The sequence below is a fragment of the Phalangium opilio genome, unplaced genomic scaffold (assembly GCF_054372755.1).
Source record: "Phalangium opilio isolate 3A_F unplaced genomic scaffold, DU_Popi_V2 ptg000209l_1, whole genome shotgun sequence".
Lineage (NCBI taxonomy): Eukaryota > Metazoa > Arthropoda > Arachnida > Opiliones > Phalangiidae > Phalangium > Phalangium opilio.
Window position 1 is genome coordinate 16,703,740 of NW_028324217.1, and position 20,755 is coordinate 16,724,494.

Consider the following 20,755-nt stretch of genomic DNA (forward strand, 5'->3'; position numbering starts at 1 on the left):
GAACCTAATTTGAATTTTAAAATTCATCGGAAGTATTTCCTGAATGTTTCACTGTGCAGACTGGTCTTATAATTAGTAGAAGAATCAATAAAAAAATAGAGAATTGCCCCCAATGTATGGAACGCGATACCATTAGACAGATAAGAATTAAATTTTAAAAAAATTGTGCCTTAGGTGTTGGAAAAAGATTATTAATATTGCATGTTTCATATTGATTGAAAGATTTTTAACATTTAAATCCTGTAAAATTAAAATACTTCGCCACTTTCATTTAATTAAATTTTAATTACCTGAACATCAACATCTGTTTAAGACGTATTTTCAACTGATATCTCCGGGTCAGAACTTCATCTCCAGTCTTGTAAGAACTTTGGTATAATGAAGGCTTATTGTCAGTTACGAAAGAACCAACATATTGCAAATAAAAAATATTATCAAAATTAACCCAAACATTTCTGGTGCAGGCTTTGAGAACAAGCAGCAGGTGCTGTTTTCCAATGAAATTGCGTGTATTGTAATCGCAAGCGTGGTTTCGTTCTATAACATTACGTGGTTCTATCATTTGGGAAGGCAATTCTGAATATAATTGAGTTCTTTTTATTTACAAGAGTGAACCAACTATAGCCAAATTAAAATAATTGTAGCTTAAAGAAAGACTTATAAAACCAGAGAATTTGGCTGCACTGTGGTGATATAAGGGTTTGCACTCCGCTATTTTTCGATTCACTCACGTCTTGTCCATATTGGGAAGTTTATAACGACCCAGTTCGCATAGTAACATAAGTAAGAGCTTTTGGAAAGCGAAAAATTTAATATGTACGTTTTCATGTAGTAAATGCGTGCTTGGTAACATTTGGCTTATTTTTCTACCACGTTTATATCTTGTTGCGAAAACCTACACACTAAAAGGGTTTCCTATAATTATGGAGTATTGCGAAAATATATTTAACCAAGTAAATTTCCCTGTATCATTTCCATAAATTATATTTTTACTGCGTTTTTCTGTTCTGTTTTTCGGTTTCAAAAATATGTATAGTTTCGAAAACATAAGGTGGATTATTACGCAAGATTTATTAGGAATTTTAGTTTCTTAAATAATTAAAAAGTAACTTATTTTCACTTTGATCGACTTAATTGAATTGCGTATCTTGAAAGGTTACCATATTTTCACTTTGATCGTCTTAATTGAATTGAATATCTTGAAAGGTTACCTTGACTCTTGTGGTCGATGGAAATTCAATATACTTAATATTAAGGAATAACAAGTACTATCTCTTTTTGAATTTGTCTGTGACTTCTCTTTTGCACAAACCTATGAAGCCTGTTTTTGCACAAGTCTATGACCTGTTTGTGTACAAGTATATGGAGGTAAACACAGGCCTACGGAATCTGTTTGCACGTAGTTCTACGGAAGATTTTTATGAAAATGGTTATGGGATATTTTTGAGCATAGTGATGTCTATATCATCTTTTTAAGCACTCTCTGAAATTTTGTGCACAGCTCTATGGAATCTTTTCGCGCACAGCTCTATGGAATCTTTTCGCGCACAGGTCGATAGAATCTTTTCGCGCACAGATCTATAGAATCTTTTCGCGCACAGGTCTATAGAATCTTTTCGCGCGCAGGTCTATGGAATCTTTTCGCGCACAGGTCTATAGAATCTTTTCGCGCAAAGGTCTATAGAATCTTTTCGCGCACTGGTCTATAGAATCTTTTCGCGCACAGGTCTATGGAATATTTTTGTGCACAGGTCTATGGAATCTTTTTGTGCACATGTCTATTGAATCTTTTTGTGCACAGGTCTATAGAATCTTTTCGCGCACAGGTCTATAGAATCTTTTCGCGCACAGGTCTATGGAATATTTTTGTGCACATGTCTATTGAATCTTTTTGTGCACATGTCTATTGAATCTTTTTGTGCACAGGTCGATAGAATCTTTTTGTGCTCAGGCTTATGGAATCTTTTAGTGCACAGGTTTATGGCATCTTTAAGTTCACAGGTTTATGGAATCTTTCAGTGCACAGGTTTATGGAATCTTTTAGTGCACAGGTTTATGGAATCTTTTAGTGCACAGGTTTATGGAATCTTTTAGTGCACAGGTTTATGGAATCTTTTAGTGCACAGGTCTATGGAATCTATTTGTGCACAGGTCTATGGAATCTTTTTGTGCACATGTCCATTGAATCTTTTTGTGCACATGTCTATTGAATCTTTTTGTGCACAGGTCAATGGAATCGTTTTGTGCTCAGGTTTATGGAATCTTTTAGTGCACAGGTTTATGGAATCTTTTAGTGCACAGGTTTATGGAATCTTTTAGTGCACAATTTAATGGAATCTTTTAGTGCACAGGTCTATGGAATCTTTTAGTGCACAGGTCTATGGATTATTTTTGTGCACAGGTCTATGGAATCTTTTAGTGCACAGGTCTATGGAATATTTTTGTGCACAGGTCTATGGAATCTTTTAGTGCACAGGTCTATGGAATATTTTTGTGCACAGGTCTATGACTTGTTTGTGCACAAGCCTATTTAACCTGTTTGTGCACAAGCCTATTTAACCTGTTTGTGCACAAATCTATGGAATCCGTTTGTGCACATATTTATTAGCATAGTGGAATGGAATGTTTTTGTGCTCAGGTCTATGACTGATGTTTGCGCACAAGTTCATGAGATATAATAGTGCATAAGTCTATTTAAGGTATAATGTTATGGTAGCTGCACTTTTCCTTAATAATTTTGAAACTAATTCAAATCAGGTTTGGGCTCACTCGAATAGGTTTCGCTGGGCTCAACACGTGCTAATATTGCTGCTCAGGTTCAGTCTTTTAAGTAAGTTTAAACTCCAGTATTTTTTTCAAGACCATAAATGTTGATTTAAATTTAACCTTAAAACCATTTATACAAGTTAAATACAAAACTAGACCATTCATTTAGTATCGTTATGACTTGCACTACTATATAATTAAAATAGGTTAAAAATTTAATATATCAATGGGATAGTGTTTGTTTAATCGAATTTGCCCCGCTTAAGCTCAAGAATTACATGACAGCATAATGACAGTGGAAAGAAGACTCGGATTATTCTATTATTAAGCTTTTCTTTCTTACTGAAATCCGGGGAATTGGGCCAGGTGGGACAGCTATACTAATAAAATTTCAAGTTTGAGTTTCACTGAATAACGTCGGTGTAAATTACCGAAAATTCATAAAACAAATACTGTGCCAGAGAGAAAGGTCCCGAATGTTAGTAAGAAAAGCTTTGTATTGTAGGTTCTCTTAATTTCCAGGCGTGTACAGTATCCCTTCTTACAAAAGCGCGTCTAGAGAGAGAGGGATACGCAGTCTCCTCCCCTCTCTACCGACACTACTCCATTGCATCTTTTCTTAATTTCCTTAAAAGATTTCAACCATTCATTCTTAGTTTATCATTGTTTACCTGTAAATCGTCGTAGGGTGGCGTATCTCTTAATACAAGCAACACTATTTATGGAATAATGTCCGCATGAAAAGTAATAAAAATGTCCCGACGGGCTGACGGTTAACGACGAGTGCCTAGGGTGCAACAAAAATATTAATCATCAGTAAAATTAACCCATTCTTTATATTTTTTGATGGAAGTTCTTATTTCACGCGAGCGACGCCGCGGGTAACAGCTAGTAATAATAATGTTCAAAACATTGTTGTCTTAAGACGGATGCAAAGACGTTAGGGCTTTGGTGGACTGACAACTTGAGATCGCCGTCTTTAGATTAACATACCTGATTTTCCGTTGTATCCCCATATCCAGCATACTTTACAATGCCCCTCGCCCTAATTGAAACGGGTGTATTACTAAACGATGATTCTAAATGAAATTGTACGACTACTTCATTTGCCCTTCAATCCACCTCTAAGCTCTAGTTCAAATTATGGTTTCGTAGCAACCATTTTGTCATAAAAATAACACCTTAAGTTTAAGCCCGTTAAGTTTCTCACATTTCAAGAAAAAAGAGCACTTGCCTCAAGAGTCTATGGGAAATATCATAAGTTTATCATGCCTCTAAGCACACAAATATGAGTAACAACTGGGCATCTTCTGCAGGCTACTGTGACGTCAGAACTCGTATAGCGCTAAGATCCGAACAGTGAAAATTTTGAAATTCATGTCACGGTGCAGCCACCAAACGGTCGAGACGATTTCTAAATGGGTACATGAAAAAAATCATCCAATAGAATAAAGTAGATTTTTACGTTTCGTATAGGCAGGCATTGGGGGAAACGAATTTTACTTAAGCAACCCCAAAATCCCCCTCTCTATTGAGAGAGAGAGGCGGTTTCAGTCCCTGAAACATTCTAAAAGGGATGAAAGAAACGCTAGGCTAGGCAGTACAATTTTGTATTGAAGTTGAAGTGATAAATGATACGGAGAGAGCAGGGAGTAAGGAACGTTAGAGGGAGTGTTGATCTAATGCTAAAAAAACCGTCATAAGTGGCAAATGGGATAGAAAGTGGGGGGTAGGAATTTTTATCTCCGTTCCTCAATTTTAGCCAACGCGCAGCTTCCGCTTCCATCGACTGCTGCCCCACTCACTCTGTTCAATCAACAATCAACGTCTGTTGGGAGGAAACCGAGGCTTAATAAAAATGCCAAATTGTTTTTGTAACGGTTGTAGGAATGATTCAAGGTATTCGCTTAAAAATATATGAAAGGAATATCCTTGCACGCGTTTCCAAAGCCAAAAACCCAGATAGAAAAATGTAAAAGATGGATATTAGCTTGTGGAAGACCGATTTCCACTAGCTTCTATTCACTTTCAATAAATTTCAAGCTTTGTTTTTGGTTTGGGAAATGGTTTGAAAACGATATTTACCATGTCGGGTCATGTTAAATACTTAGGGTTACTTGAACAATTAAAAAACAACACTTCTTATAGTTAACCATGGCAGAAATTCAAACACGACCTTCCCCTTCTAGTTCAAAGCCGGTTTTAAATTTGACGCATGCGCGCGGACACCGCGATGAGTCTCCAAGTCAGCGCCAGAGAGAGACGAGTTTTGCCAGGAAAGCGAACGAACGCGCCTATTCACTTTAACGCTCCCTCTCAAGTCTCTCCTCCCTGGAGAGAGTATAGGGTTTCATTAAAGGTAGCCAGACAAATACTATTGCCAAACGAGTAGCACCCATATCTCTACTTAGAGGCATGATAAACTTATGGCAATATCTAAAATAGACAAAATCTAAATTCTTTAAGTATTCATAAATTACTATACGTAGGTTGTAGCACCAAGATCTCATTCACTTGAATGAGATCTTGGTAGCACTTATTTACTGCTTAGTTTCGAACGTATTCAACGGAAAATTGTATACGAAAGGTTTTTAAAACGCTGACAATACGATTACATAAATATCTTAAATGACCACAGGCTTCTAACAATTAGAAACAGATTAACTTACCTGGACTTGAGTTTTTTAAATAAGCTAGAAACTTTTCAAATAGATTGTCAAATATTATTAGAAAAAATACATTTTCAATTATCGCGCAAAATTCTCCGTGACTACAAAACATTTTACATAGGAAACCCGAACAAAGTCTTATTAAATCCCATAAAAAGAATGCAAAACAAGTCACGTTACTGAAAATAGACTTGTTCGAAAAGAAAAAGACTCGCTTTAAATGTAGCTACTTCAAAATTGTTAATACAAATATCATTAATGATCTATTTTAGTGAATTAACTTTTCATTTGCACAAAGTATGAGTATTTTTAAACTCAGATTTTGTCTTAAATCTTAATAACGCTAATTTAACAAAAATTGTATTGCACTCACAGTGTTGAAAAACTCTTCATATGCGAACATTGCGAATATGCCAGCATGGACAAAGGTTCTTTGATCAGACATGAACAAATTCACTGTGGTGATAAACCCTTCAAATGTGATCAGTGTGAATGTAGATGCACCCGGAAGATTGATTTGATCAAACATCAACGCGTTCACAGTGGTGACAAACACTTCAAATGTGATCAATGTGAATACGCAACTACGCGGAAGAATGCATTGGAGTCACATCTACGCATTCACAGCGAACACGTGGAAGAGTTCTTTGAACATTCATAAACGCATTCACAGTGGTGAAAAACCCTTCAAATGTGTTCAGTGTGAATATGCAAGTACGTTGAAGAGTTCTTTGATCATACATCAACGCATACACAGTGGTGAAAAACCCTTCAAATGTGAACAGTGTGACTATGCTAGTAATCGTAAGAATCTTTTAATTGCGCATTACCACATTCACAGTGGTGAAAAACCCTTCAGATGCGATCAGTGTGACTATAGATGCACCCGGAAGAGTAATTTGATCCTACACAAACGCATTCACAGTGGTGAAAAACCCTTCAAATGTGATCAGTGTGACTATAAATTTACGCAAAAGAGAAATTTGACCGTACATAAAAGTAGAAGACACGTGTATGAATAGATGGATTTACATTGTAAGTGTGTTGGACAAAAACCGTATTTCATCCTCTTCTGAAATGAATGGGTCAAAACTGTGTCGCCATTTTCAGAACTAATTTGAGTTGAACGGAGTTTCATTTTCAAATCCTACAAAACAACTTAACAGTAGTCTTACTATTAATAGTTAAACAAGATTAACGTTAAAGGGAGATATATTTGTATATAGACACACAATTTTTTAAAATACAATTTTTGTTAAATTAGCGTTATTAAGATTTAAGACAAAATCTGAGTTTAAAAATACTCATACTTTGTGAAAATGAAAAGTTAATTCACTAAAATAGATCATTAATGATATTTGTATTAACAATTTTGAAGAAGCTACATTTAAAGCGAGTCTTTTTCTTTTCGAACAAGTCTATTTTCAGTAACGTGACTTGTTTTGCATTCTTTTTATGGGATTTAATAAGACTTTGTTCGGGTTTCCTATGTAAAATGTTTTGTAGTCACGGAGAATTTTGCGCGATAATTGAAAATGCATTTTTTCTAATAATATTTGACAATCTATTTGAAAAGTTTCTAGCTTATTTAAAAAACTCAAGTCCAGGTAAGTTAATCTGTTTCTAATTGTTAGAAGCCTGTGGTCATTTAAGATATTTATGTAATCGTATTGTCAGCGTTTTAAAAACCTTTCGTATACAATTTTCCGTTGAATACGTTCCAAACTAAGCAGTAAATAAGTGCTACCAAGATCTCATTCAAGTGAATGAGATCTTGGTGCTACAACCTACGTATAGTAATTTATGAATACTTAAAGAATTTAGATTTTGTCTATTTTAGATATTGCCATAAGTTTATCATGCCTCTAAGTAGAGATATGGGTGCTACTCGTTTGGCAATAGTATTTGTCTGGCTACCTTTAATGAAACCCTATACTCTCTCCAGGGAGGAGAGACTTGAGAGGGAGCGTTAAAGTGAATAGGGGCGTTCGTTCGCTTTCCTGGCTAAACTCGTCTCTCTCTGGCGCTGACTTGGAGACTCATCGCGGTGTCCGCGCGCATGCGTCAAATTTAAAACCGGCTTTGAACTAGAAGGGGAAGGTCGTGTTTGAATTTCTGCCATGGTTAACTATAAGAAGTGTTGTTTTTTAATTGTTCAAGTAACCCTAAGTATTTAACATGACCCGACATGGTAAATATCGTTTTCAAACCATTTCCCAAACCAAAAACAAAGCTTGAAATTTATTGAAAGTGAATAGAAGCTAGTGGAAATCGGTCTTCCACAAGCTAATATCCATCTTTTACATTTTTCTATCTGGGTTTTTGGCTTTGGAAACGCGTGCAAGGATATTCCTTTCATATATTTTTAAGCGAATACCTTGAATCATTCCTACAACCGTTACAAAAACAATTTGGCATTTTTATTAAGCCTCGGTTTCCTCCCAACAGACGTTGATTGTTGGTTGAACAGAGTGAGTGGGGCAGCAGTCGATGGAAGCGGAAGCTGGCGCTGGCGGCAGAGAGAATTTTTAAATTCTCTCTGCTGGCGGTAGTAAATGACGTCACTCGCGCCTGCGCGTTAGCTAAAATTGAGGAACGGAGATAAAAATTCCTACCCCCCACTTTCTTTCCCATTTGCCACTGTATGACGGTTTTTTTAGCATTAGAACAACACTCCCTCTAACGTTCCTTACTTCCTGCTCTCTCCGTATCATTTATCACTTCAACTTCAATACAAAATTGTACTGCCTAGCCTAGCGTTTCTTTCATCCCTTTTAGAATGTTTCAGGGACTGAAGCTGCCTCTCTCTCTCAATAGAGAGGGGGATTTTGGGGTTGCTTAAGTAAAATTCGTTTCCCCCAATGCCTGCCTATACGAAACGTAAAAATCTACTTTATTCTATTGGATGATTTTTTTCATGTGACCCATTTAGAAATCGTCTCGACCGTTTGGTGGCTGCACCGTGACATGAATTTCAAAATTTTCACTGTTCGGATCTTAGCGCTATACGAGTTCTGACGTCACAGTAGCCTGCAGAAGATGCCCAGTTGTTACTCATATTTGTGTACTTAGAGGCATGATAAACTTATGATATTTCCCATAGACTCTTGAGGCAAGTGTTGAAAATAAGTGTATGAAATTTGAATTGATGTGCATTTTTTTTTGAATGTTTTAAAGAATTAGGCCTAATTCACGCGCGCGCAAAAATATTCATGTTTATTGAGTTTGTATTCATTTGTGTTTATATTCATTTGTGTTTTATATTTTTTGTAAACCTTGGATTATTATCGTTCCTTGCAAAAACAGTATAGAAAGCTTTAGTCGGATATTTGTGTAAGAAAAATAAGTATAACTGCTTTAAACAGAATCTTTGACCGAAGGGATCGGTTCGCTTGAAAAACAAAGTAATAAAACTTGTTAGCTTGGATAGGACAGATCAAAGATTCAGGGTATTATATGACATGCACGTGCATTAGTGAAAAGTGAAAGTTAAGATAAATAAAAGAGAAAATGAGGGGATAGAATAATAAGGGTAAAGGCCGATGCTCTGGCCAAAATTGCAAATTGGTAAAAACATAAACTGAACTTTGAATATGGGGGTTGAAAATTGAAATGGAACTTTGAAACCTAGCTAGGAGTCCTGACTTGGACGTAAAAGAATAATCACTTTGGAATGGGCTAGCAAAGAAGCTAGACGTCCTTAGTCGGGCATAAGAAATAAAAAGAAATGAAGCTCAGACCTAGGCAAGGAGCTATAGTCTTCGGACATAATAATTAAAAAATGGAACTTAGGAAATGGAAAAGGTATCACGGAAATAATGGAATAATGCAAAAGGTTTAGAAACCTAGGAAATAATAATGGAAATAAGGAAAAGGTTTAGATACCAAAATAATAAAAGAAATAAGGAAAAGGTTTAGATACCACGGAAATAAAAGAAATAAGGAAAAGGTTTAGATACCACGGAAATAAAAGAAATAAGGAAAAGGTTTAGATACCACAAAAAAAAATAATACAAAAGAAAAGTTAAAGTAAAGGAACAGTTTAAAATAAAAGAATTTGAGTTGATTGGAATTGAATAAAGCGTTTGAATTCGTCTAAAGCAAAAAACTGAGTGACTTTGTTATTGATTGAAGTGATTCTTATAAGTTACGCGACGAACGGGGACTTAAGGTTTCGATTTTTCAGTCGGTCGGAACACTTATAAAAATTTGAGCTCTCCCAAAAATTAAAAGTTAACGGATTAAGCGAATAAAGCTATGAAAGCGAAACATGGTGCCGAAACCCGGGATTGAGTGTACGTAAGAACCTTTAGATTAATAACAAACATTAGCAAAAAAAAAAATGGCAACGGACTTAGAAAGAAATAAAATAAAACGGGACGCCGTAAGACGGTCTATGAAAAAAGCCTTAGACGCTATAAAAACTGAACTGGGAAACGAAGAAGTGGATGAAGAAGTAATTGCGAACAACTTAGCTCAAGTGTCGGCAAGGGAAGGTAAAATTACAAAACTGAACGAAACAATCTCGAAACTAATTACGGACGGTGATAAACTTACTGCGGAAGTGAAAGACGAGGAAGACTGGATAGAGTTTTTAACGTACTGGACAGAGCGTGCAAAAAGATGGCTCGCGAGTAACAAAGAAGACGAGACGACGACGGAAAACAACAGCGCGAGCGTCCAGCCAACAGTATCCGGGAATCAAACTCCAGCAACTGTGAAATTGCCTCAAATCAGTATCAGGAGATTCAGCGGTGGACTAGAAAACTGGCAACGATTCTGGCCTCAGTTCAACGTAGCAGTCAACCAACAACAACTGGATGCAGCGGCTAAGTTGATATATTTACGTTCTTATTTAGAAGGTCAAGCCGAAAAGGCTATTGACGGTATAGAACATTTTAAAATAGCGGCAGATATTTTAGAAGAAAGATATGGTAGAAAAGAAATGATAACTAGTGCACGAATTAATAATTTGTTAAAATTAAAACCAGTTCATGATTCAACTAATGTCGAAGCATTGAGGCACTTGCACGATTCTTGCCAAATAGAAGTTAGAAGTTTAGAGGCGTTAGGACAACTCACAGTTCAAAATATGGAATTATACGCGCATATTTTAGGGGGATTAATTCCATTGGATTTGTTAGAAGATTTTGGGAAAGAGGATAAAGAAAGGGGATCTTGGACAGTAGATAATGTGTTGAATTTTTTAAGGAAAACAATAGAAAGAAAAGAACAGGCTATGGCTATACATAGAACAGGGAGAATGCAAATAAAGCAGAGTCAACCCCAAAAGGATAAACCCAAGCCCTCACAAAATACCCACCTAAAATCACTGGCGTCAGCCACGGCTCTAAGTATTCCCAGTACAAATACCAGATATCCTTACAATTGTGTGTTTTGTAATGAATCGCATCCCTATTATACCTGTATGAAAGTTCCCGCAAAAGAAAAAAGGGAAATAGCAATACGCCGAAGGCTGTGTTTTTTGTGTTTGAGAAGTGGGCATACAGCGAGTCATTGCAAAACAAAGTTTAGACAATGTCAAAATTGTGGGAGATCACACAACAAAATTCTTTGCATGGATATGGATAGATATATTTACAATCAAAACAGGCAGGGGTTTAATAGGCCTAATGGAAGACAGGACAGACAAATTCCTGAAAGTAACGATGCAAATCAGGATAATCAAAAACAAAATAGTGCAGGTGAATCAAACCCATCTACAAGTCAAAGTAATAATGAAAATGTTGGAACGTACAGTGCATTAGCACATGATGAAGAAACAGGGGGTGGTGAAATTTACTTGCAAACCTTGAGAGCGGTTATGATAGGCCCAAATGGGGAGGAAGCTAATGTGCGGTGTTTACTCGATGGGGGAAGCCACAGATGCTTTGTAAGAGAAGAAATCGTAAATCAGTTAAAGTTAGAAGAAATAGGCGACGAGACCCTGAATGTATTTCCTTTCGAACGAGAAACACCCATAGTTTCCAACAGACGTAGATTTAAGCTTATCATGAAAAATAGTGAAACTGAAGAACTTGTAGAGATAACGGCGCTTGAAACCCCGTCCATATCAGGTACAATTTTGGCGGTGCCATCAGGTCATATAGTGGAAGAATTAAAAGAAAGAGGTTATCAATTGTCTGACACTCGAGAAAAGAAGAGAAGAGAAAAGGATGATAAAATAGATGTTTTAATTGGAGCTGATTATTTTTGGAAAATAGCGCAGGGGAAGGTGGAGAGAATTAATGAATCTTTAGTTGCGATAGATACGAAACTGGGATGGACCCTGCATGGGGGGGAAGACACAAAAAATAGAGTGGGAGCTCATGCTATAGCTGTTATGAAAGTATCGGTGGATTCGGTTAGTGAAGAAGACTTGTTGTCGAAACAAATGAAAGCCTTTTGGGATAATGAGTCGATTGGCATTTTGGATAATGCTCATTCGGCAAAAGGAATTGAAGAAAATGAAGTATTGAAAGAGTTTAATGAAAAAATTGAATATAAAAATGGACAATATGAAGTAGCTTTACCCTGGAAAAAGGAAGTACAATTTCTAGGTGATAATTATGAGGTAGCAAAAAGGCGAACTTGGAATTTGATCAAAAAATTGGAAACGAATCCAATTAAGTTAAAAGCGTATGATGAGGTTATTCATGAGCAACTAGAATCAGGAATAATTGAAAGAATCCCAAGTAAGTTTGAGTACCCCCCACCAAAGGGACCATTATACTATTTACCACATCAGGGAGTGTTTAGGGAGGAAAGAGATACAACAAAGTTAAGAATTGTTCAGGACGTGTCTTCTCACGCAAAAGGCATGCCCTCGCTAAATGATTGTTTGGAGGCAGGACCAAATTTACTGCCGGACCTTTTTCGCATATTGGTGCGCTTTAGGGAGAAAAAAGTAGGAATAACGGGGGACATAGCCAAAGCCTTTCACACTATAGGGATCGCGGAGAAAGACAGGAACGCCTTGCGTTTTCTTTGGATTGAGGGGTTAGATCACCCACAAAAACAAAATTTAGTAGAGTATCGAATGACTAAAGTCCCCTTTGGGGTAACCACTTCGCCCTTCCTATTGAATGCGATCATTTTACACCACTTAGAGAAAACAAAAGAAAAATACCCCGCGGCAAGTGAAAGTTTAGAAAAAGATAGATATGTTGATGATTTAGTTACGACAAAGGATAACCCCGATGAGGCAGACCAATTAATCAATGATGCAACCAAGATATTGTCAGAAGCGGGAATGAATTTGAGAAAAATAAGAAGTAATTCGAAAGAAATAAGAACCAAGTGGGGGTCACATGATAAAAGTCAGGAACAGAAAGGTCTACCTAATCCTACAAATACCAAGGTTTTGGGGATGTTATGGGATGAAATGACAGACAATTTGTCTTATGAAGTTACGTCACTTTTGGAATTTATGATAAATAAAGAAAATACTAAAAGAGGAGTACTGAGAGCTGTCGCACGTATCTTTGACCCTATGGGTTTATTGGCCCCGTTCACAATCCGGGCAAAATTCATATTTCAAGAACTGTGGGTTAGAAAAATAGACTGGGATGAGGATTTACCTAAAGACTTAGAAACAAAATTTAATGATTGGTGTAATGAACTATCAAAATTGATAGAATTTGAAATACCCAGGTTTTTCTATAAAAATCAATTAGATTTGAAACCAGAAGCAATAGAATTACATGGTTTCGTAGACGCAAGCGAAAGTGCATATGCGACAGTGTTCTATTTAAAATGTATGTATCCTAATGGTGAAATTAATTCAATACTGATCGCGTCAAAAGTAAGAGTAACCCCGTTGGGGAATCAAAAATTAACAATACCACGGCTAGAACTGATGGGTGCATTAATAGGCGCTCGATTGAACAATACATTAATGGACACGTTGACAATTAAGCCACAAAAAGTAATAATGTGGTCAGATTCGGAAATAGTATTAGCATGGATCCGCGGATCTCCTGGCCGATGGAAACAGTTTGTCCAAAACAGAGTGCGCGAAATACATACGCGAACGGAACCAGAAATATGGCATCATTGTCCGGGCAAAGAAAACCCCGCTGACCTTCCAACTCGAGGGAAGTCTTTAGAAGAAATCGCCTCAAGCGATCTTTGGTTACATGGACCAACTTGGCTTAGAGAACATATAGATCTAGTAAATGAAGAGGATAATTTTGGAGAAAACCAAGAATTGCCGGTTGAAATACAGGATGAGTTAAAAAAGAAAGAAGTAGTCGCTTATATGAATCCGGTACAGAAATATGAAGGGTTATTGAATTTGAAAAAGTATAGCAGTTTGAACCAAGTCCTAAACATAACGGCGTGGATTATGCGTTTCATCCATAACACAAGAAATAAGGTACAAGAAAGAAAAAAGGGTCCGATGACAGGGGAAGAAGTAATGAATGCTGAAGTGTTTTGGGTGAAGAATGCGCAAAAAGAAGATTTTTTTGATGAAGTAAAAAGTTTGGAAAATGGACAAGAAATATCGAGAAAATCAAGTATCACATCACTGAACCCGTTTTTGGATAAACAGGGGGTCATGTGTGTGGGAGGGCGCTTAGACGCGGCCAAAATGACTTACCGGGAGCGACACCCATGGATATTGTCAGGAACTCATCAACTATCATATTTAATTGGATGGCAAACACACGTAAGATTGAAACATGCAGGTAAAAGCGAAGTAATGACGGAAATTAGAGAACACTATTGGATACCAAAGATTAGGCAATTAGTGAATAAAGTCATTTATTCATGCCCAAGATGCAAGCGATATAAAGCCAAGCCTATGAAAGCAGAAATGGCGCCACTTCCGGACGCAAGGATCAACCCAGCTCCACCCTTCGAAATTTGCGGCATAGACCACGGTGGTCCTATATATGCAAAACCAGATAAAAAATGTTACTTCGTAGTTTTCACCTGCGCAGTAACACGTGCTGTCCACCTAGAATTAGTTACGGACCTCACAACAGAAGCCTTTCTTATGGCATTTCGACGGTTTATTGCGCGAAGAAGAGTGGTCAAAATAATTTACAGCGATAACGCGGCAAATTTTAAACGCGCAGACGCGGATCTAAAAATCTTGCAAGAAAAAATGAGAAGTCCAGAAGCAATGGAGTATTATGGAAGTTTAAAAATAAAGTGGAGATACATAGCAGACAGGGCCCCCTGGTGGGGGGATTTTGGGAAAGGATGGTGCGTTCCGTTAAGGAACCCCTCCGCAAGATACTAGGAAGAGCCCACCTAACATACGAAGAAATAGAGACTCTTCTCATTGAAATTGAAGCGACAATAAACTCCCGCCCTATCACATACATTTATGAAGACCCAGGAGAGCCAAGGCCATTAACGCCAGCTCATTTTCTAGTGGGGAAACGACTGACAACTCTACCATCACAAACGTTTACAAATGAAGATGTGCCAACGGTAACAAAACGCGAAATTATTAAACGCTTGAAATACAGACAAACTGTTTTGGATCGGTTTTGGATCCGTTGGAAAACCAATTATTTGCTAGAGTTGAGATCGGCTCATCACCGAACACAATTGAAAGGTGAACCAAGTAAAGAATTAAAATTAAATGATGTTGTTTTGGTAGAAGACGCTATGAAACCACGAGCAATGTGGAAATTAGCTGTAATAGAACAAGTAATGAGAGGTAGGGACGAAATCATACGTTCATGTATGATAAGACTGCCGAACGGTAATCGACTACGTCGACCCGTTCAACCTTTATATCATTTGGAAATTTAAAGTTTGATGAAAGACAACTCTCTTTCTTGAACTACTTAAAACGTAGTTCAAGGGGGGGGGAGTGTTGAAAATAAGTGTATGAAATTTGAATTGATGTGCATTTTTTTTGAATGTTTTAAAGAATTAGGCCTAATTCACGCGCGCGCAAAAATATTCATGTTTATTGAGTTTGTATTCATTTGTGTTTATATTCATTTGTGTTTTATATTTTTTGTAAACCTTGGATTATTATCGTTCCTTGCAAAAACAGTATAGAAAGCTTTAGTCGGATATTTGTGTAAGAAAAATAAGTATAACTGCTTTAAACAGAATCTTTGACCGAAGGGATCGGTTCGCTTGAAAAACAAAGTAATAAAACTTGTTAGCTTGGATAGGACAGATCAAAGATTCAGGGTATTATATGACATGCACGTGCATTAGTGAAAAGTGAAAGTTAAGATAAATAAAAGAGAAAATGAGGGGATAGAATAATAAGGGTAAAGGCCGATGCTCTGGCCAAAATTGCAAATTGGTAAAAACATAAACTGACTTTGAATATGGGGGTTGAAAATTGAAATGGAACTTTGAAACCTAGCTAGGAGTCCTGACTTGGACGTAAAAGAATAATCACTTTGGAATGGGCTAGCAAAGAAGCTAGACGTCCTTAGTCGGGCATAAGAAATAAAAAGAAATGAAGCTCAGACCTAGGCAAGGAGCTATAGTCTTCGGACATAATAATTAAAAAATGGAACTTAGGAAAAGGAAAAGGTATCACGGAAATAATGGAATAATGGAAAAGGTTTAGAAACCTAGGAAATAATAATGGAAATAAGGAAAAGGTTTAGATACCAAAATAATAAAAGAAATAAGGAAAAGGTTTAGATACCACGGAAATAAAAGAAATAAGGAAAAGGTTTAGATACCACGGAAATAAAAGAAATAAGGAAAAGGTTTAGATACCACAAAAAAAAATAATACAAAAGAAAAGTTAAAGTAAAGGAACAGTTTAAAATAAAAGAATTTGAGTTGATTGGAATTGAATAAAGCGTTTGAATTCGTCTAAAGCAAAAAACTGAGTGACTTTGTTATTGATTGAAGTGATTCTTATAAGTTACGCGACGAACGGGGACTTAAGGTTTCGATTTTTCAGTCGGTCGGAACACTTATAAAAATTTGAGCTCTCCCAAAAATTAAAAGTTAACGGATTAAGCGAATAAAGCTATGAAAGCGAAACAGCAAGTGCTCTTTTTTCTTGAAATGTGAGAAACTTAACGGGCTTAATCTTAAGGTGTTATTTTTATGACAAAATGGTTGCTACGAAAACATAATTTGAACTAGAGCTTAGAGGTGGATTGAAGGGCAAATGAAGTAGTCGTACAATTTCATTTAGAATCATCGTTTAGTAATACACCCGTTTCAATTAGGGCGAGGGGCATTGTAAAGTATGCTGGATATGGGGATACAACGGAAAATCAGGTATGTTAATCTAAAGACGGCGATCTCAAGTTGTCAGTCCACCAAAGCCCTAACGTCTTTGCATCCGTCTTAAGACAACAATGTTTTGAACATTATTATTACTAGCTGTTACCCGCGGCGTCGCTCGCGTGACATAAGAACTTCCATCAAAAAATATAAAGAATGGGTTAATTTTACTGATGATTAATATTTTTTTTGCACCCTAGTCACTCGTCGTTAACCGTCAGCCCGTCGGGACATTTTTATTACTTTTCATGCGGACATTATTCCATAAATAGTGTTGCTTGTATTAAGAGATACGCCACCCTACGACGATTTACAGGTAAACAATGATAAACTAAGAATGAATGGTTGAAATCTTTTAAGGAAATTAAGAAAAGCTGCAATGGAGTAGTGTCGGTAGAGAGGGGAGGAGACTGCGTATCCCTCTCTCTCTAGACGCGCTTTTGTAAGAAGGGATACTGTACACGCCTGGAAATTAAGAGAACCTACAATACAAAGCTTTTCTTACTAACATTCGGGACCTTTCTCTCTGGCACAGTATTTGTTTTATGAATTTTCGGTAATTTACACCGACGTTATTCAGTGAAACTCAAACTTGAAATTTTATTAGTATAGCTATCCCACCTGGCCCAATTCCCCGGATTTCAGTAAGAAAGAAAAGCTTAATAATAGAATAATCCGAGTCTTCTTTCCACTGTCATCATGCTGTCATGTAATTCTTGAGCTTAAGCGGGGCAAATTCGATAAAACAAACACTAACCCATTGATATATTAAATTTTTAACCTATTTTAATTATATAGTAGTGCAAGTCATAACGATACTAAATGAATGGTCTAGTTTTGTATTTAACGTGTATAAATGGTTTTAAGGTTAAATTTAAATCAACATTTATGGTCTTGAAAAAAATACTGGAGTTTAAACTTACTTAAAAGACTGAGCCTGAGCAGCAATATTAGCACGTGTTGAGCCCAGCGAAACCTATTCGAGTGAGCCCAAACCTGATTTGAATTAGTTTCAAAATTATTAAGGAAAAGTGCAGCTACCATAACATTATACCTTAAATAGACTTATGCACTATTATATCTCATGAACTTGTGCGCAAACATCAGTCATAGACCTGAGCACAAAAACATTCCATTCCACTATGCTAATAAATATGTGCACAAACGGATTCCATAGATTTGTGCACAAACAGGTTAAATAGGCTTGTGCACAAACAAGTCATAGACCTGTGCACAAAAATATTCCATAGACCTGTGCACTAAAAGATTCCATAGACCTGTGCACAAAAATATTCCATAGACCTGTGCACTAAAAGATTCCATAGACCTGTGCACAAAAATAATCCATAGACCTGTGCACTAAAAGATTCCATAGACCTGTGCACTAAAAGATTCCATTAACCTGTGCACTAAAAGATTCCATAAACCTGTGCACTAAAAGATTCCATAAACCTGAGCACAAAACGATTCCATTGACCTGTGCACAAAAAGATTCAATAGACATGTGCACAAAAAGATTTAATAGACATGTGCACAAAAAGATTCCATAGACCTGTGCACAAAAAGATTCCATAGACCTGTGCACTAAAAGATTCCATAAACCTGTGCACTAAAAGATTCCATAAACCTGTGCACTAAAAGATTCCATAAACCTGTGCACTAAAAGATTCCATAAACCTGTGCACTGAAAGATTCCATTAACCTGTGCACTAAAAGATTCCATAAACCTGTGCACTAAAAGATTCCATTGACCTGTGCACAAAAAGATTCAATAGACATGTGCACAAAAAGATTCCATAGACCTGTGCACAAAAATATTCCATAGACCTGTGCGCGAAAAGATTCTATAGACCAGTGCGCGAAAAGATTCTATAGACCTTTGCGCGAAAAGATTCTATAGACCTGTGCGCGAAAAGATTCTATAGACCTGTGCGCGAAAAGATTCTTTAGACCTGCGCGCGAAAAGATTCTATAGACCTGTGCGCGAAAAGATTCTATAGATCTGTGCGCGAAAAGATTCTATCGACCTGTGCGCGAAAAGATTCCATAGAGCTGTGCGCGAAAAGATTCTATAGACCTTTGCGCGAAAAGATTCTATAGACCAGTGCGCGAAAAGATTCTATAGACCTTTGCGCGAAAAGATTCCATAGACCTGCGCGCGAAAAGATTCTATAGACCTGTGCGCGAAAAGATTCTATAGATCTGTGCGCGAAAAGATTCTATCGACCTGTGCGCGAAAAGATTCCATAGAGCTGTGCGCGAAAAGATTCCATAGAGCTGTGCACAAAATTTCAGAGAGTGCTTAAAAAGATGATATAGACATCACTATGCTCAAAAATATCCCATAACCATTTTCATAAAAATCTTCCGTAGAACTACGTGCAAACAGATTCCGTAGGCCTGTGTTTACCTCCATATACTTGTACACAAACAGGTCATAGACTTGTGCAAAAACAGGCTTCATAGGTTTGTGCAAAAGAGAAGTCACAGACAAATTCAAAAAGAGATAGTACTTGTTATTCCTTAATATTAAGTATATTGAATTTCCATCGACCACAAGAGTCAAGGTAACCTTTCAAGATATTCAATTCAATTAAGACGATCAAAGTGAAAATATGGTAACCTTTCAAGATACGCAATTCAATTAAGTCGATCAAAGTGAAAATAAGTTACTTTTTAATTATTTAAGAAACTAAAATTCCTAATGAATCTTGCGTAATAATCCACCTTATGTTTTCGAAACTATACATATTTTTGAAACCGAAAAACAGAACAGAAAAACGCAGTAAAAATATAATTTATGGAAATGATACAGGGAAATTTACTTGGTTAAATATATTTTCGCAATACTCCATAATTATAGGAAACCCTTTTAGTGTGTAGGTTTTCGCAACAAGATATAAACGTGGTAGAAAAATAAGCCAAATGTTACCAAGCACGCATTTACTACATGAAAACGTACATATTAAATTTTTCGCTTTCCAAAAGCTCTTACTTATGTTACTATGCGAACTGGGTCGTTATAAACTTCCCAATATGGACAAGACGTGAGTGAATCGAAAAATAGCGGAGTGCAAACCCTTATATCACCACAGTGCAGCCAAATTCTCTGGTTTTATAAGTCTTTCTTTAAGCTACAATTATTTTAATTTGGCTATAGTTGGTTCACTCTTGTAAATAAAAAGAACTCAATTATATTCAGAATTGCCTTCCCAAATGATAGAACCACGTAATGTTATAGAACGAAACCACGCTTGCGATTACAATACACGCAGTTTCATTGGAAAACAGCACCTGCTGCTTGTTCTCAAAGCCTGCACCAGAAATGTTTGGGTTAATTTTGATAATATTTTTTATTTGCAATATGTTGGTTCTTTCGTAACTGACAATAAGCCTTCATTATACCGAAGTTCTTACAAGACTGGAGATGAAGTTCTGACCCGGAGATATCAGTTGAAAATACGTCTTAAACAGATGTTGATGTTCAGGTAATTAAAATTTAATTAAATGAAAGTGGCGAAGTATTTTAATTTTACAGGATTTAAATGTTAAAAATCTTTCAATCAATATGAAACATGCAATATTAATAATCTTTTTCCAACACCTAATGCACAATTTTTTTAAAATTTAATTCTTATCTGTCTAATGGTATCGCGTTCCATACATTGGGGGCAATTCTCTGTTTTTTTATTGATTCTTCTACTAATTATAAGACCAGTCTGCACAGTGAAACATTCAGGAAATACTTCCGATGAATTTTAAAATTCAAATTAGGTTCAGATTTTAAGGATAATATTAAAGAAGGACTTACGACCAAATCGCGTAACGTCCTGCCTTTTTGTTAACAAAATTGTCGTGGCACGCTCCATGTCTCGCTCCACGATTATCACGTCGCGCGCAAATTTTATCAAATCTCGTGATAAATTTCATTCGACACGGAACGTGCCACGAGAATTTTGTTAATAAAAGGACAGGGCGTTACGCGATTGATCGGAGGTCCTTAGTTAAAATTATTCTTAAAATCTGAACATATTTTGAATTTTAAAATCATTCGGAAGTATTTCCTGAAAGTTTCACTATGCAGACTG

General features: G+C 36.5%; 1 protein-coding gene across 1 annotated transcript; it reads left to right on the plus strand.

Annotated features, from left to right (window-relative positions):
- Positions 1–9,777: 9,777 nt before the first annotated feature.
- LOC149620893 (uncharacterized) lies at positions 9,778–18,767 on the plus strand. Its single transcript, XM_089854634.1, has 3 exons — positions 9,778–14,450; positions 14,519–15,111; positions 18,634–18,767. Exons 1-3 carry the CDS (start codon positions 9,778–9,780, stop codon positions 18,765–18,767), a joined length of 5,400 nt encoding a protein of 1,799 aa, XP_089710760.1.
- The last annotated feature ends 1,988 nt before the right edge of the window (positions 18,768–20,755 follow it).

Coding starts and splice junctions, on each gene's coding strand:
- LOC149620893 (XM_089854634.1), top strand. CDS start 9,778: ATGGCAACGGACTTAGAAAGAAATAAAATAAAACGGGACGCCGTAAGA. Junction 14,451..14,518: donor TTTCTTATGGCATTTCGACG/GTTTATTGCGCG, acceptor TTAAACGCGCAG/ACGCGGATCTAAAAATCTTG. Junction 15,112..18,633: donor AATAGAACAAGTAATGAGAG/GTAGGGACGAAA, acceptor GCGCGCGAAAAG/ATTCTATAGACCTGTGCGCG.